This window comes from Carassius auratus, chromosome 43 (assembly GCF_003368295.1).
Source record: "Carassius auratus strain Wakin chromosome 43, ASM336829v1, whole genome shotgun sequence".
NCBI lineage: Eukaryota > Metazoa > Chordata > Actinopteri > Cypriniformes > Cyprinidae > Carassius > Carassius auratus.
In genome coordinates this window covers 17,715,865-17,731,522 of record NC_039285.1, presented here as the reverse complement: position 1 = coordinate 17,731,522, position 15,658 = coordinate 17,715,865, and the positions used below count along the sequence as shown (strand labels likewise).

Here is a 15,658-nt window from a genome sequence, read left to right as displayed (position 1 = left end):
AAATATGTCTATGGAAATTACCGTATGGACAGGAGGAGAAGCTCGCAGACAATCTTTTACTGTCTATGAGGCTATCGGGGGGACACGTAGGCATAAAGTCAAGGGTTTAATTGTTTACTTCAATACTAGCAATTGCTTTAGTAAAGTAAATAAAGTGAAAAAAAATTGATTTCACTTTGCGGAAGTGCACTTAATTGGTCTTTGATTTTATATTATCTGCAAGTACACTTTATCAAAAAAAAAATGTTTTCATAAGATATGAAGTACACTACAAGTGCACACTCAATACAATCAAGCACAGGAATGTAGAAAAACATTCTAAAAGCAACATGGTGTTTCAAGGACATATTTTACATGAGCAACTAACTATTTTCAAAGGCTCTTTGATATAGTATTGTGTATTGCGGTAACTATGGTTACTGTTTTCTTAAGGGTTGTCGTCACTAGTGTCCGCATCGAGTGTTTTGAGTCTCTCCTTGTTTGATTAGTTCTGCCTGACGCAGTGTCATGAGCAGCAAACATTCCTCGCGCAGCTGAGAGTCAGTGAGTGAACAGGGACATGATATCGACTGTCAGTGCTGCTCTTCCCCGCACACAACATGGGCTCCACCGCCCATACCACCAAAAACAGAGCGCCAGCTCCACTGCAATGCCCCAGACTCGGTTCTGTGTCGTGGATCGCGTGCATTGTTGAGCTATTTGAGGTGTAAAATGTGGGTTATGGTGCTGTGGACTCAGGACAAGATGGCAGCAGTATGAGAAACACACATCTACATGCTGCGAGTTCAGTTGAAATGTGTAAAATGATCGGAGAAGACCTGGATTATATCTACTGTTAGTCCGTGTGAAAGGTGAGACTTTTATTTTTTTATTTTTATTTTTTTTTTAATAGCAGCGATTTAGTTTTACTGTTGATCATTAACTATCTCGGGTTGTTTATGGACCAGTCAAACCCAAACGGACGTGTCACAATCCTAGTGAGCTTCCTACATAGACTTATTTTGGACATCACAGACGTGTTACATAGAACGATTATTACCTATGATAAAGCGAATGTTTTTTTTTTTTAATTCGATTTGAGGAATGGATATCATTCATAACTCCTGTGTAGGTAGACAACTTACTCGGATTTGGCACACAGTCATTTTGAGATACAGCCTAACTTTGTTATGTAACAAGTAAAATAGACGGATGCACAAATAGATAGGAGTGCATATGTACATAATCAGTTGCTAAAGGAGTTCATATTGTGCATTTAGTTGAATCTGTAGCAATGCATTAATAATTGAGTTCACCATTGCTGTTATGTAATAATGAAAGTTACTGTAGCGTGCTACTGTTCCAGCAGTTTTGAGACCACAAACCAGTCTTTAACAACCCATGTATTGATTCGTTTTTGACCAGATCCATCCAAACAAGTCTGCACAGAGTTTAGAATAAGGTAAATATTGAAATGAGCACTTAAGGGTGTTGACAAAGTGTTTTTCTTAGGATATAAATATAGTCATACGAAGGAACAAAATAAATGAATAAATAAAATGATGTAATCAGAGGAGATAATTGAGTTCCCGGGGAGAGCATTGGGCTACTTTTTTAAAAGTGATAATTGAGGTTGTTTTGAGGCAGCATGCATCTGCTAGGTCAAGTGTTAAATAAAAATAGACTCGTTTATTATGCATGAGACGAATAAATAAATAATAATAATAATGTGGGGTGTTAACATTACCCATAGTGCTTTGCCAGATCATTTTTCAATATCTGATTAAAGTGAGGCCTGTTTGTCTTGAAATAAAATAACATGATGATTATTTTTACAGTAGAAGTTAAAGGAATAGTTCATCACAAAAAAAAGAAGAAAAAAAAAAGCTTATGTAATTCATGTCATACCCAAATTACTATCCTCTGTGGAACACAAACATTGCATATTTGAAGAATGAACTGGCCTTTTTTTTATATAATGAAAGTCAAGACCTGGGGTGTTAAAATTATTAACAGTAGTCAGTAAACGTCACTATATTGTACTATAGGGATTATATTGTACTATATAAGTATTGTACTATAAAATATTATTACAAACTTGTAGTGTTTAAACTTTCTTTTGTGAAACACAAAAGGAGATATTTTGAAGAATGCTGTTTACCAAACAGACCACTGTATGGACAAAAAAAAAAAAAAGTCTTCCAAAAACAAAGAATAAAAGTTATACAGGTTTGAAATTACTTGAGGGTGAGTAAATGATGACAGAATGTTCATTTTAGTGTGATCTGTTTAACAGCCCACTTTTCAGTGAGTAATAACTTAGTTTATGGAGCTAGACAGCCTCAGTCCTCTTGCACATGGCCAGGATATTCTTCACAAATCATTTTACGTGTTTCACAGAAGAGTGAAAACTGTAGTGAAAAGAGTTTGAAACTGTATGATGATGAATAAATTATGACAATTTTTACTTAAGGGTTGAAATATGTGAGTTTTGTATCCTGCTAGTTGTTATTTTAAGCGACCTCAGAGACAGACAGATTGTTTTATGTTCCTTGTTGTGTTGTTGGTAAGGCTGTTTTCCCAAGCAGGACTTTGTTTTTGTCTGAAGAATGAGCTCATTTAGTGGCGGGGGAAGTTGATTAGAGGAGTCACACGGTAGCCTGGATGCCATTTGAGTTATGCTGTGCAGAGACATGTCCACACCAACGGCCCACTCTGGGCTGTGTTGTTCACTGTGTTGAGGCTTGCAACCAAAATAGACCTGACTACAGTAATTGCTATGACTCCATGGAATTTACATTTTAGTGGGTTGATCAGGACTGATCTTCTTTGTTATTGGTCTATAGTACTGTATTGTTTATGATATGAAGTATAGAAAAACATGCCTATCTGAACTAGTTTTAATATTTTTCTTGCTTTATGGCCTTGTGCTTTTGTGTATGCGTTCAGTTCAGATCACTTATTGCTTTGCTTTTTGACCCCTGATATGAGATCCAGTCCCTCCTACTATAAAGTAACACAAACATGGTGTTAACGGAGTTGCTTCCTTTTGTTATTTATAAAAGGAATAGTTCACACAAAAATAATTTACTTATCCTCATGTCATTCCAAATCTGCTTTACTTGGTATCTTGAAGAACTGATTTTGCCCGTGCAGTGAATTTAGTGGGGTCAGTAACAACACTGGACCCCATTGACTTTCATTGTAGGGTCAGTATTTTTCATATCCCAGCATCTTTGATTGTTATAATGCAACCAGTCTGGTTTGTATCCGTCTCGGTTAACATATTCATCACATTTCATCTTAATTGTCAGTCGCTTTGTGGGTAGCCTCATTTACATGACGTAAATGTGCTCACATGTCACACTGCAGCTGTCTCGTGAATATGATCCACAGTCTTTTCAGAGACTCCTGTGTTTTTTCAGGCCATTGACCCTATTCTGGTACATCTCTTGTCAGTACTGATTCAGTTTAAGGCCTGGTTTCCACAAGTGTGATGTTTTTCAGCACACTCTCAGCTCTAATAGAAAATTCTGTATTTTGTATTCAAGTTAAACTTTTAAATAAAAGTTAAATTATGACCATTTACATTGTTTAGCAAGTGCTTGGCATTGGCCTTTGAAATTACTAATTTAAAACGGCAGCACAGCGCAAGCTTACTACAACAGATGTGTTTAATCACTAATGAGTCAAGGTCACACGACCACTAAACATCGTTGTGAGATCTTATGATTTTAAATGATTTTAAATCTAGTTGAATCAGCACTGAAAAACAGGAGTAACACTGTGTGCAACGATACTGTCAGAAATCTTTTCAATCTACAAATCACCATCATTTACCATTGATTTAGTGGAGTAACATTAACTGCACCATGGTCTTGTGATAGAAAGGTGATGTATTCATATCAAATTTTATTATATTATTAATGTAGACATCTATTAAATGTGTTAAAGGAGTAATGGAATATATATATATATATATATATATATATATATATATATATATATATATATATACATATATATATATATATATATATATATATATATATATATATATATTTATTTTTTATTTTTTTTGATTAAGCTGTGGTGTTTTGTAGGGATGTCAATTTTCGATAATTTCCATGATCGATCGTCATTTAAGTTAACAATCAATTAATCGATTAATCATTAACTTTAATGCTGCAAAATGCGTCTATTGCAGCAGCACGCATGACAGGACGCGCAATCCACTCAAAAAAAAAAAAAAAAACTTTCTCACTTAAAGGGGTTTTAGCCTGAATAAAATGCTAGTAGCAGGATTATAAAAGTAAAAGATGTGATAATGAGCATTTGATAAAATGAGGAGAGCGTGCCGTACATTTGAGATCATTTAACTTTGTTGACTGTTTTCCATCCCAGCACGGTTCTGCTCTTGAACGCTGAACTCACCTCTATAAATGGTTTTGTGGTGCTCGTTGTTGTGTTGTAAAACACAATTACAATGTTTTTTTTTTTTTTCTGACATTATGGCATTTAAAATAAAATCATCCCAAACGTAACTGTGGCGCCTGTGGCTGTGCTGTGGCACATCTCATTCGGCACAAATCCCAAATGTTTAAAAGTAATATAATGTTTTCCTTTCTATTACTAATAGGCCTAAAATAAAAGCAATCTTTACAATACTTTCTGTATACATGAATTCCTTTAACCATTCTATCTGATTATTAGACAGACTTCTATCCGTATTAGACAGAACTGTTAATGACAACGATGAACAAGAGAGAGAGTGTGAGTGCTGTCAAAATAATGCTGTGTTCCAGGCAACCCGTAACCCATGTTTTTCCAACCTTAAACCCGTGAAAGTGCACTGGAACGGCAGTCAAAATCGTTACTTCCATCCTGTGAACTCGTACTAGATCGATGTACTCCTAGTTCTGAGTTCTGACGTCACACAGCACACAAAACAAAGATGGCAGCCCCTACGAATAATATTGCCTACGGATGCAGTGTTTATGCAAGTGGTACACATTGAAAAATAGATTTTAGGAAAATGTAACGAATAATAATCTAGCTACAATTCCTTGTGCTCAGGAAGTTTGGCGTGGCTTGCCTGGAACGCTACAAAGTCATTAGTTGTGGTTTGAAATCGTGACTTATGGGCTCAAAAACCTGCCTGGAATGCAGCATAAAAGTCCTGCCTCGAACACATAGGCCAAGTAGAGAAACGTATTGACCGATGCCGATATTTGAAAAATGCCAAATATCCGCCGATATATCGCCATTGGCAATATATCGGTCGACCACTATTTGTAACTAAATTTCTATTGCTTTCCATGTTGAATCTTGTGTTGTTTCTATTTTAATGTACTTTTAAAGTTTAAATCACATTAAAAGCTTAATTTGTACATTGTGAATTAATGATGATGTGTTTAGGCTTTATACTGTCACCGTCACTCACATCCGTAGCTTTAAACGATTACATCTCTTATCGACAATTAATAGATCATCGATTAATCGTTGACATCCCTAGTGTTTTGTGCATTTATATTACATTTATTTAGACCACTGTTTTCATACGAATACCCAGAAACTATATAGTTACATTCTGGCCATGATGTTGTTGAGTTGCTATATGTTTGATTTTTAACTGTGGTTATCATGATCTAAATGTATGCTGCTATGGAAGACCAAAGGTTAATTTTAATAAAACATAGTCAGAATAATTACATTTCACACAGTAAAAATGAGGTTGTTAAAATTTTTTCTGTTTTTGATAATGAACATAAATTTACATCTGCATTCTATATCAAGCTACTACTGTCAACTCAAGCTACTGGCAAATGTGCATTGCTAAGAGACAAATGTAACCGAAAAAGTGTAAATAATTCAAAAACGTGAAGTGTTTGTCATGTTCTGACCATAAAAAAATAGTTTAAAGCTTCAGTTAACTGGTTTCTACAACTTTCACTTAGTAGCAAAAATTTGCCTTAAACTTGAAAGAAATAAAGATTTGTAATTTGTTGATATTGACTGAAATGCAAAATTTTATGATGAAATCCTATCTAGCTATTACAGTGACAAATGATGAGTGACAGATAATTCTATTTTTAGAATAGTTTTCATTTAAATAACTTACAAACCATGTGTTCAGTGTCACTAGCTGCGTTTACATGGACCTTACTAATCCGATCGTAATAGGACTAGAAGCTCAATCGGAATAAAAAAAAGTAACGTGTAAACACGTCTATCGGATTTTAAAACTGTATCCGACAACAGCGTGAACCTCTGTATATTCATGCAGGGTGCACATGTCAAAAGAGTGATTCCGTTCAGAGGCTAATGACATAGAAACGCCCATATCAACCCGATCACTTTATTTAGAGTTCATGTAAACACTGCGTTCGGATTCGTCAAACAAAATGTATAAATTCCAATGAAAGCAGAAAGTGTCCATGTAAACGCACCTACTTATAATCTCAGGTGCTAATTATTGCTTTGTATAATGGTTAAAAATCAATTTTAATTTGATCAATGAGCATGTCAGTGTGCATTACTTTAATAGCTAAAATGCTTGTAAGCGGCAGTGGATAAAACTTATATTTTATTTTGGTTAGCCAATTATTTTGTAGTTTTGTTTAGTTAATTTACCAATAAATAAAAACATTAATGTTTGCCATTTGTATTTCAAGATTTCATTCAGTTTCTCAGAAAATACTTAATTACAAATAAGTAATTCACTTTTTGGGATTGACAACAGTATTTCCTCACAGGTGACCACGTCCATAACACCTAAACATGGACAAAGTTTCAAAAATTAAGTTGTACGTTTGAAGGAGTATTTTTGTTCCAAAAATACCTCTTCCGGTTTGTCACAAGTTTCGGAAAGTTTTTTTCGAGTATGGCTCTGTGTGACGTTAGATTGAGCGGAATTTCCTTATATGGGTCCTAAGGGCACTTCTCCCGGAAGAGCGCGCGCTCCCGTAGAGCAGAGCACAGCAGAGACATTCACTGATCAGAGCGAGAGTGAATTGTCACAAAAGAAGTGTGTTTTTGGTTGCCAGGGCAAGACAACCCTGCACAGATTACCAAAAAAAAGAAAACATTAAGGGACCAGTGGACGGAGTTTATTTTTACAGAGCATGTGTTTTTGTTTGTTCCCTGCATTTCGAAGATGCTTGTTTTACAAACAAGGCCCAGTTTGATGCCGGATTTGCGTATCGTTTATTTCTTAAGGATGATCCAATCCCAACGAAAAAGGGTCACGATCGTGTGTTGGAACCGCAGGCGGTGAGTAAAAATGGTTCAAATATCTCTGTGTTGTTAACTTAGCTATCGGCGCGTAAGCACATCAAGTAAACCTTGAACACCTTTAAAGAAAAAGGAAAGACGACATAAAGTGTAACTTAGTCATTTTCCAAAACTGCTAAGCAAATATATACAGTTTCAATACATACCACATATAGGTGTCCTGCTGTAGTCATTGCTGCTGCTGCAAATATACGGCTGAATCTGACTGTTAGCCATGGTTTGTTTTGGATGATGTTTTTTTTTCCTCACGGTAATGTCACAACTTCCAAACGCTCTCAACACAAAAGCTTACTCGCGCTCGTGATTCTTTAGCTCCGCCCACACATCACGCCTCCAGACGCTCGTGTTTTTCTGAAAAACATCGGCACAGACTATTTTTCTCTTATAAATATAATAAAACTAAAGACTTTTTGGAGATATGAAGGATGCTGTACTACTCTATAGGTTCTCAAGATTAACAGGAGATTGAGTGAAAATGAGCATTTCACCCCCCCTTTAATTTGATTAATTTAAACTGCTGATTGAGGAATGAAGTAAACAGCCATCTTTATGAATGGGCCATTGAATCATTCGTTCACAATTTTTTTTTCAAAACGCATGAATTCAGAAACAAATTAAAACAGTATTGCTTGTAGATGCACAACTTTACTGTAGCTTTATAGGTTATATATTCCTCTCGCTTCTTGTGTGATGTCGCTTATCATGTGATATAAATATGAGACAACTTTTTTTTTTTTTACCCCAATGTCTTACATTTTAAGGCCATATAACTGCTTTTTATATAGGCTACATCATGCAGTGGGTTTTTGCCCTGCATGTTCGTCTACAGTCAACTGTTGTAACTGAGATGTAAGATGACATAAATGTCTTGGGTAGGGAGGTTGTGTTAAAATATAGCATTTTTTTCCCCAATGCAACTATTTAATTAAATTTACGAGCTAGAACAATACTATTTGAAAGACAAGTTAGTTGTCACAGGAGGTACTTTTTTAATCCTAGGCGTTACACTGATTTTATGTTGATCAATTTTAATAATCTAATGTCTTATGAACTCACTGACTGATTCATTTTTTTTTTTACTTTAAAAAAGGGCAAAATCATAAAAGTTAATTCATGAATTAAACTGCACTGGTCGAGCTGTCCAACTTAGAAGTACCATATCTTTTTATTTGATCTCGAAATCAAATGATTCATTGGGTTTTCCCACAAATTTCCAAAGTTTCACAGTGGTAAGGGTGTTTAAAGCCGGGCATCTTGGGAAATTGTGGCATTTCAGTTTGCACACTAGAAAGTTAGATTGGAGCACTGATTTAAAGGGGTAAGATAGTTTTTGGAAATATAATGAATTTGTATCTGCATGCTAAGATATATTGTGTAATGAAATGTAATGTTATTTTACATTTAGTGGATGCTTTTATCCAAAGCGATTTACAAATGAGGACAATAAAAACAATCAAACCAACAAAAGAGCAACAATATGTAAGTGCAGGACAAGTCCCGGTTAGTCTAATACAGTTCATGTAGTTTTCTTTCTTTCTTTCTTTCTTTCTTACTTTTTAAGTAAATAAAAATGAAACCAGTAGAGTAGAAAAAAAAGATTAGAGAATGCTAGTGTAAGACATCTTAGTCTTGTTAAAGAGCACCTAGCATGGAATTTTGAAATTTACCTTTCATGTAGTGTGTAACATAGATCTAATTGAACAAAAACATCCTGCAAAGTTTGAAATATGACAGTGCACCGTATATAAAGTTATTGTCTTTCAAAAGTAAGAGTCGACTTAGAAGACCGAAGCTTTTTCTCTGACTAGATGACATCAACTTGTCAAGTTATTTGAATACAATACGCCTACTTATTGCGCTCCAAGACGCCAATGAAACCTAGAAAACATCATGGCGACGAGACGCTGTGTTCTGAAGTGCGACTCAAAAGCAAACTTTTTTTCATCTGCCCAAGGATGAGCATTTGTAGAGTAAGTGGCTACAATTCATTTATACAATTGTACCACAGAAGTGTAGTCCGAGCCTTGTGCTTTGTTCACGCCATTTTGAAGACAATTGCTTTACCAACTTAAATGCAATCAAACTTGGATTCACGAGCCGGCTGATATTGAAGGAAGGTTCAGTTCCGAGTGTATTTGCGTCAGCTTCCTCCTCCGTATCACAACCTTTAAGTGTTATTAATAATTGTTTCTTTTATGTTTTATGTAGCATGCTTAGTGATTGTTTGGTTTGTTGTGTAAGCACCGTTTAGCTTCTAGGTCTTCAGTGACAATTGTATTGAGATATGTGAATTGTTTGTCGTTGTTTTCTGAGTTTTCTTAAAGAATAGAGTCATACCTCATAGTAAAGTAATGTTAGGCCTACTGCCTTTTTTTTTGGGTAAAAACGTTATGTTTATGCATCAAGTCAACGCAAACAAAGATTGATTGTGCTTTTACAATATGAACTCTGGGCTATACTCGCTAACGTCACGTAAAGGCGGGGTTTTGAAAAGTGAATCACTAAACTAATCATTTGAGAATCGCTGTCAAAACAGGTAAAAATAAATGCATATTATAAGAAAACTAAAGTCCTTTTTAGTCATTGCATGCATGCAAAACAGTTGTTGGGACCTTCTAAAACAATATTTGGAACATTTTAAATGCCATATTAGGTGCTCTTTAAATTATAATTAAAAAACAAGTAAATAGAATTAGAATAGAGAGTGCTAGTGTTAGCAAGTGTCATTGTTTTTTAATAAATAAAAATAAATGTAGGTAGAATAGAAACCGAACAGAGATTATTAGTGTTAGAGGGTCAGGTTGTTTATTTATTCATTTATTTGTATGATAAATGAAAATAAAACGGGTAGTTAGACAAGAAATACAATAGAGAGTTCAAGTGTTCAAGGGTCAAGTAAGGTAAACGTCTGTGAAAGTGATTTTGTGCATCTTTGGGATGTCATTATAATAAAGCACTTATCACTTGCAGAACATAATCTTCTGTAGGGCACATGAAGTAGTGAATTTAGGTAAAGGGCGGCAGAGTCAGTGGTTGTTTCTCAGCAAAAAGCTAATTTTATTGTTGATCTATGAAGTAAACTGACATCAAAATCATAATGCTCGTTTTAATGCATTATTCTCTTTGTCAAAAAAAAAAAAATAGTATAAATAGTTTAAAAGTTATCATTTTGGTCTGTGTCACCCATTCATGCTGAATACATTGCTGTTTAACTTAAAAAAAAAAAAAAAAAAAAATTAGACTGTTGACTTTTGCAATTATGTATTTTCCTTAAACAGGGGACTTTGTTTACCATAACTTCCTATTCTCTTTTCCCTTGCTGTTTTTTCTTTTTCTTTCAAGGAGGAACAATAATAAAAAAAAATCCCCTAAAATTTCACACGTTGAAAGGCAATAAGCAAATGAGATATGTTATATGCTGTCACTACCATGAGAAAAACTTGACTTTCATTACAGGTGTATGTTCCCCTCTGAGACCAGTTAAGACCAAACCCTGCTTGACTTTAGCCAATTTCATTAGTCAACTTAATCACACAGTCACCTGTGAAAAAAATAAATAAAAAATTCAGACTTCATAGACTCAGTTCAGAATTAAGTAATATCATGGATGGATAAGAGATCATTATAATATAATTGTATTATGTTTTTGTGATTAAGCTATATCATGTGTGCATTTATACTGAATTTTCTTAGATGTTACTGTTTTTCATACAAATAGTCTACCTAAAAACCATATAGTTATATATTAGCAGGGTATTGAGGTGCTGTTTGTGTGGTTTTAACCAGTGGTCGACCGATATATCGGACGATATGTCATTTTTCAAATATCGCCATTGGTCGATAATTTTTTATGCTTGGCCGATGTGTTAGAGGCAGGACTTTTATTTTGACAGCCCTGAGAGCGGCAGTGCCTGAGCGCACACGGTGTACACACTCTCTCTCTTGTTTGTCGTCACAGTTCTGTCTAACATGGATATAAGTCTGTCAAATAATCAGATAGAATGGTTAATCAAATAAATTAATGTATACAGAAAGTATTATAACGATTGCTTTTATATTAGGCCTATTAGTAATAGAAAGGCAGAGATTATAATAGTTTCTCATTTGATGTTGATATAAATATACATTTATATTATTTAAACATATCTTTGAAAAGGGGTGTGCCGGTGCTAGTATCTGTACCGAACGGTTCCTGGGCGAATTCCAAATGGAAGTGATCATCCCTATCCCCTTGGAGTGGGGAATTAGGAGTGAATAGGGCATGTGTTGCCATTAAGTAGTCGTTAGGAATGCACTTTGCAAAAGGAGCGACATAATTTCCTCATTATCTTCAGCTGGCATGTTCCTGTGACAACGCACCATGTGTCCGACCTCTGACATATATATAGCAATTGTAATATAGCAAAAGTCGCTTTGGATAAAAGCGTCAGCTAAATGGATAAATGTAAATGTAAATGTAAAGAAACTTCTTTCAAAAACATTAAAAATAGTAATGTTTCCAAACTACCAAAAAAAAAAAAAACAGTTTCTTGATTTGTAATAATATCAATATTTTTTATGAAAATTAATGGTCTGATTTCTAACTTTTACTTTGGAGCAAATCTGGCTTTAAACTTTAAAGAAACAAAGATTTTAAATGTATTGTGATAATTATTGATATGATATTGATAATGATATTTTTTTTGGCCATATCGCCCTGTCCTGTGTGTTTATATAGCACAAAAAACATGATTGTAGTTGATTAATGGCTGGTTTGATTGGGATATGTACTTTCCATTGCCATTTGCACTTTGGAAGTGTTGCTTTTCTTCAACTAATTTACAGTTTTTAGCTTGTGACAGGTGATGTTTTGGTTTGTTTTTCTTGTCTAGGTAATTCAAATATGTTTCAGGAGGTTTGTTACAAAACAATAAAATACTTTGTTGCAGTTTAAAGATGGTTAAACTTAAATGGAGATGACTAAAAGAGGTTACTTAAATGAGGAACACTAAGCTGCTTGTTTGCATCCTGTTAAGCAGAAATGTTCACTAAGAGTCGGAATCCCACAGTGTTAACTTTAGTGACCAAAAAAAAAAAAAAAAGATTTTCTGTGGTGTTTCATGGTACTTTTTTTGTGTTTTCCCCTCATCTTTAAGTGAAGAAATGAAATGCAACCCAAATTTTATGATGAGCAAATCTTAACCAGCCATCTGATTCAGTGATTAATTAGTTATAAATATGTTTGTCAAATAAGAAATAGCCTGTAATTGTTATAGAGTTAGTGTGAATTAAATGTTGATGTGTTTATATGGCGGTGAAGAGTGTATGTTAAGATGTGTGATTATTTTTGTTTTAATTATTATATTTAGTAAAATGGTTAAATTGGACAACTAAGAACATCCAGTGTCAATCTGTGAAATGATTCTTGTTAGCAGCTAGATTTATTTTGGATAATATTTATTCATTTTTAATTTCTCTGCTTCTCTGCTTGAACTGCCCTGTCTTCTTATGTTGTAATTTCTCACATTATAACCTTTCTCACTTCACTCACTATACCTCAGTTGGCTGTTTTTATTCTGTAGAAAAGTTGTTCCTGAGATTTTTAAGTGTGCTTCAGGATGTCAGCAAGATTAATGAGAAATTGGCAGCATCTTTTCAGAATTGTGCTCACGTGTTGACCTGTTGCAGAAAGTACACTCTTATCCTGTTTCCTTTCCTTATTTTTTTTTTTTTCTAGTGTACAAGTCCAAGAAGGATTTGTCCCTAGAGCAAAATTTAGTGTTGTTAATTGAGTTACAGTAGTACCATAACTTGACTCAAAAAAAGCAGTTTGCATAACTTCATGTAACTCAATGTCCTTCCTCAATTGGATATATATTGAGAATAGAGAAGCTATGAAAGCACATATGATACTGTGCCTTTAGTGTGTCTCTTTTCTCCCACACAGTAATGCTCATTTTGAAACAGCCGTTGCCTAGAGACCCCAATTCATGGAAACCGAAATGAAAAGGTCAATTGAACCTGTGAGCAGTTAGTTTTTTCCTTTTACGGCATTTATGGAAGGGAGAATTGGTGGGTATTGGAGGGAGGAACTAACAATTCTTCTGCCGTTTTTTTTATTTTCTTTGCCTTTCGTTGGCTGCTCAAGGAAGCTTGCTGTTTGCTGCTGTAGCATAGGAGCAAAGGTCAAGTATGATGTCAGCCTGATGATGCAAGCCACTGCACACAGTAGGATCAAGGTCCCTCTTAAGTTGTTTACACTTATAGTTAGTGGACACTTGTGATGTCACACAAAAAACTTGGAAAACACCACTACATGCATTAGTTATTTTGTAAGTTAGTGTTGAATATAGAACAGGCATGTCAAATTTTCAGGAATTTTGCAAGATATAGGCTGGCCAGTCTTATAATGTCTGTGTTTCTGTGAAAACGTTCAAATCATAAAATTTGTAAATGTATTGGTTAAAAGTGGAACATGATCTGATTCTGTATCTGGTTTTCTTGTGTTCACAGGTATGGCCTCACAAGTCTTGGTCTACCCACCACATGTTTTCCAAACTCATACAAGTGCCTTTTGTAGTGTGAAGAAACTCAAAGTTGAGCCTAGTAACTGTGTTTACCATGAGAGGACCTACCCACAGACATACTTGAATGGTAGAACCCTTGGCATTGCTTACCCATCAAAACTTACCGCTTCGTTTAAGACACAAGATTCTGTGATTGGCAGACACCCCAGGCAGGAGTTTCCATTACAAACGGCTGCTGTGCGCGGTGTTCGACGTCAGCATACCACCATATCGGCACAGCCACAAAAGAGGGTCATCTCCTCTCAGGAAAAGGAGTTGGAGCATCAGGAAAAAGGAAGGGGTTGCAGCAGTGGAGCTACAGGGGCAGCTGGAAGGAGTAGGGGAGAGGGAAGTGGCAGTCAAGGAGGAGGAGGTGAAGGACAGGGAGAAGGTGACGAAGGTGGTGGAGGAGAGGACGAGGGTGACTTGGAAGACTGTGGAGGTTTTAACTTGCAAGACAGTTCACAGAGATGTGGGCTGAAACGTAAGAGCGGGGAACTGGAGAACTTGGGAAGTGCCATGCAGATTGTAGAAGACCTGTCAATGTTACCTGCAATGTTGCAATCAAATGTGGGAAACCCACCAGTTGCGGTGCCAGGTGCAGTTGGTGGAGGGCCTGCAAAGCCAGGTGGAAATTCTGGAAATGGGGATGGAGACTACCAGTTGGTGCAGAATGAGTTGCTTTGCTCTTTGAAGAACACCTACGAGGTGTTAGACTTCCTCGGCCGAGGTACTTTCGGCCAGGTAGTGAAATGCTGGAAACGAGGCACCAGTGAGACTGTGGCGGTGAAAATCCTGAAGAACCATCCATCGTATGCACGACAGGGCCAGATTGAAGTAGGCATCCTGGCACGCCTCAGCAGCGAGAATGCAGATGAGCATAATTTAGTGCGAGCTTTCGAGTGTTTCCAGCACCGCAGCCACACTTGTCTTGTGTTTGAGATGCTGGAGCAGAACCTGTACGACTTTCTCAAGCAAAACAAATTCAGCCCGCTTCCTCTGAAGGTGATCCGTCCCATTCTTCAGCAGGTGGCCACGGCGCTAAACAAGTTGAAGGCCATGGGACTGATCCACGCGGACTTGAAGCCTGAGAACATCATGCTGGTGGACCCTGTACGGCAGCCCTACCGGGTGAAAGTCATAGACTTTGGCTCAGCCAGTCACGTCTCCAAAGCCGTCTGCTCGACGTACCTCCAGTCGCGGTACTACAGGTATGTACAAACAAAAGACAGAATTAGTTGAATTAGGATTAGTTAGCTGAAATTGGTTTTGATACCTATAAGGAATTATCTCAAGAATTATCTTGCAGTAGCCAGTTAATCTCACTCTTTTGGTTGCTGTACTGAATGTTGAAGTTAAAGTTAATTAGTTCAAGTTAATGCTGAAGAATAGATACACTCTTGAGTTGTTTTGTTTGGTTATTGTCAGTATTTTGTGCAAAAAATACTCTTAAGCATGTAATTCCTTCTCACTAATAGATCACTGAAAACATTCTAAAATCTTATGCTTTCTGTGTATGTTACATAACTAAAATCCTTATGGAATTACCAATCAGGAAACACCCCACTGATTTAAAACAATTTCCCTTGTGTTCTAAAGCTACACTGACCCTGTAGAACTATTTGACCCCACAATGCAACAGGCAGGGGCTAAACCATATTTGTCACATTGCCATGGGAAAGGAAGTTATTTATTTATTTAAAGTACTTTGTACAATAGGCTAAAAACAACTGGTAATAGATGAGTTTGTAGAACACTGTTGTGTATATAATGAAATACATTTTGAATGCAGGTAACCTTTGTAAATTGAATGTCACCTTGATAGATTGCCAAAATTAAAA

At 35.9% G+C, this 15,658-nt stretch overlaps 1 protein-coding gene across 4 annotated transcripts in view; it reads left to right on the top strand.

Moving 5' to 3' along the window:
• Window positions 1–484: 484 nt before the first annotated feature.
• LOC113061816 (homeodomain-interacting protein kinase 3-like) overlaps window positions 485–15,658 on the top strand; it is a 57,001-nt gene continuing 41,827 nt past the window's right edge. For 3 of the 4 annotated variants that reach the window (XM_026231260.1, XM_026231261.1, XM_026231259.1), the window contains exons 1-2: window positions 485–851; window positions 13,765–15,028. In XM_026231260.1, the coding sequence (XP_026087045.1) occupies window positions 13,767–15,028 (1,262 nt within the window). In that variant the 5' untranslated portion in view covers window positions 485–851; window positions 13,765–13,766. The remainder of the gene's footprint in view (window positions 852–13,764; window positions 15,029–15,658) is intronic. The other variant, XM_026231262.1, reaches the window with a different exon arrangement.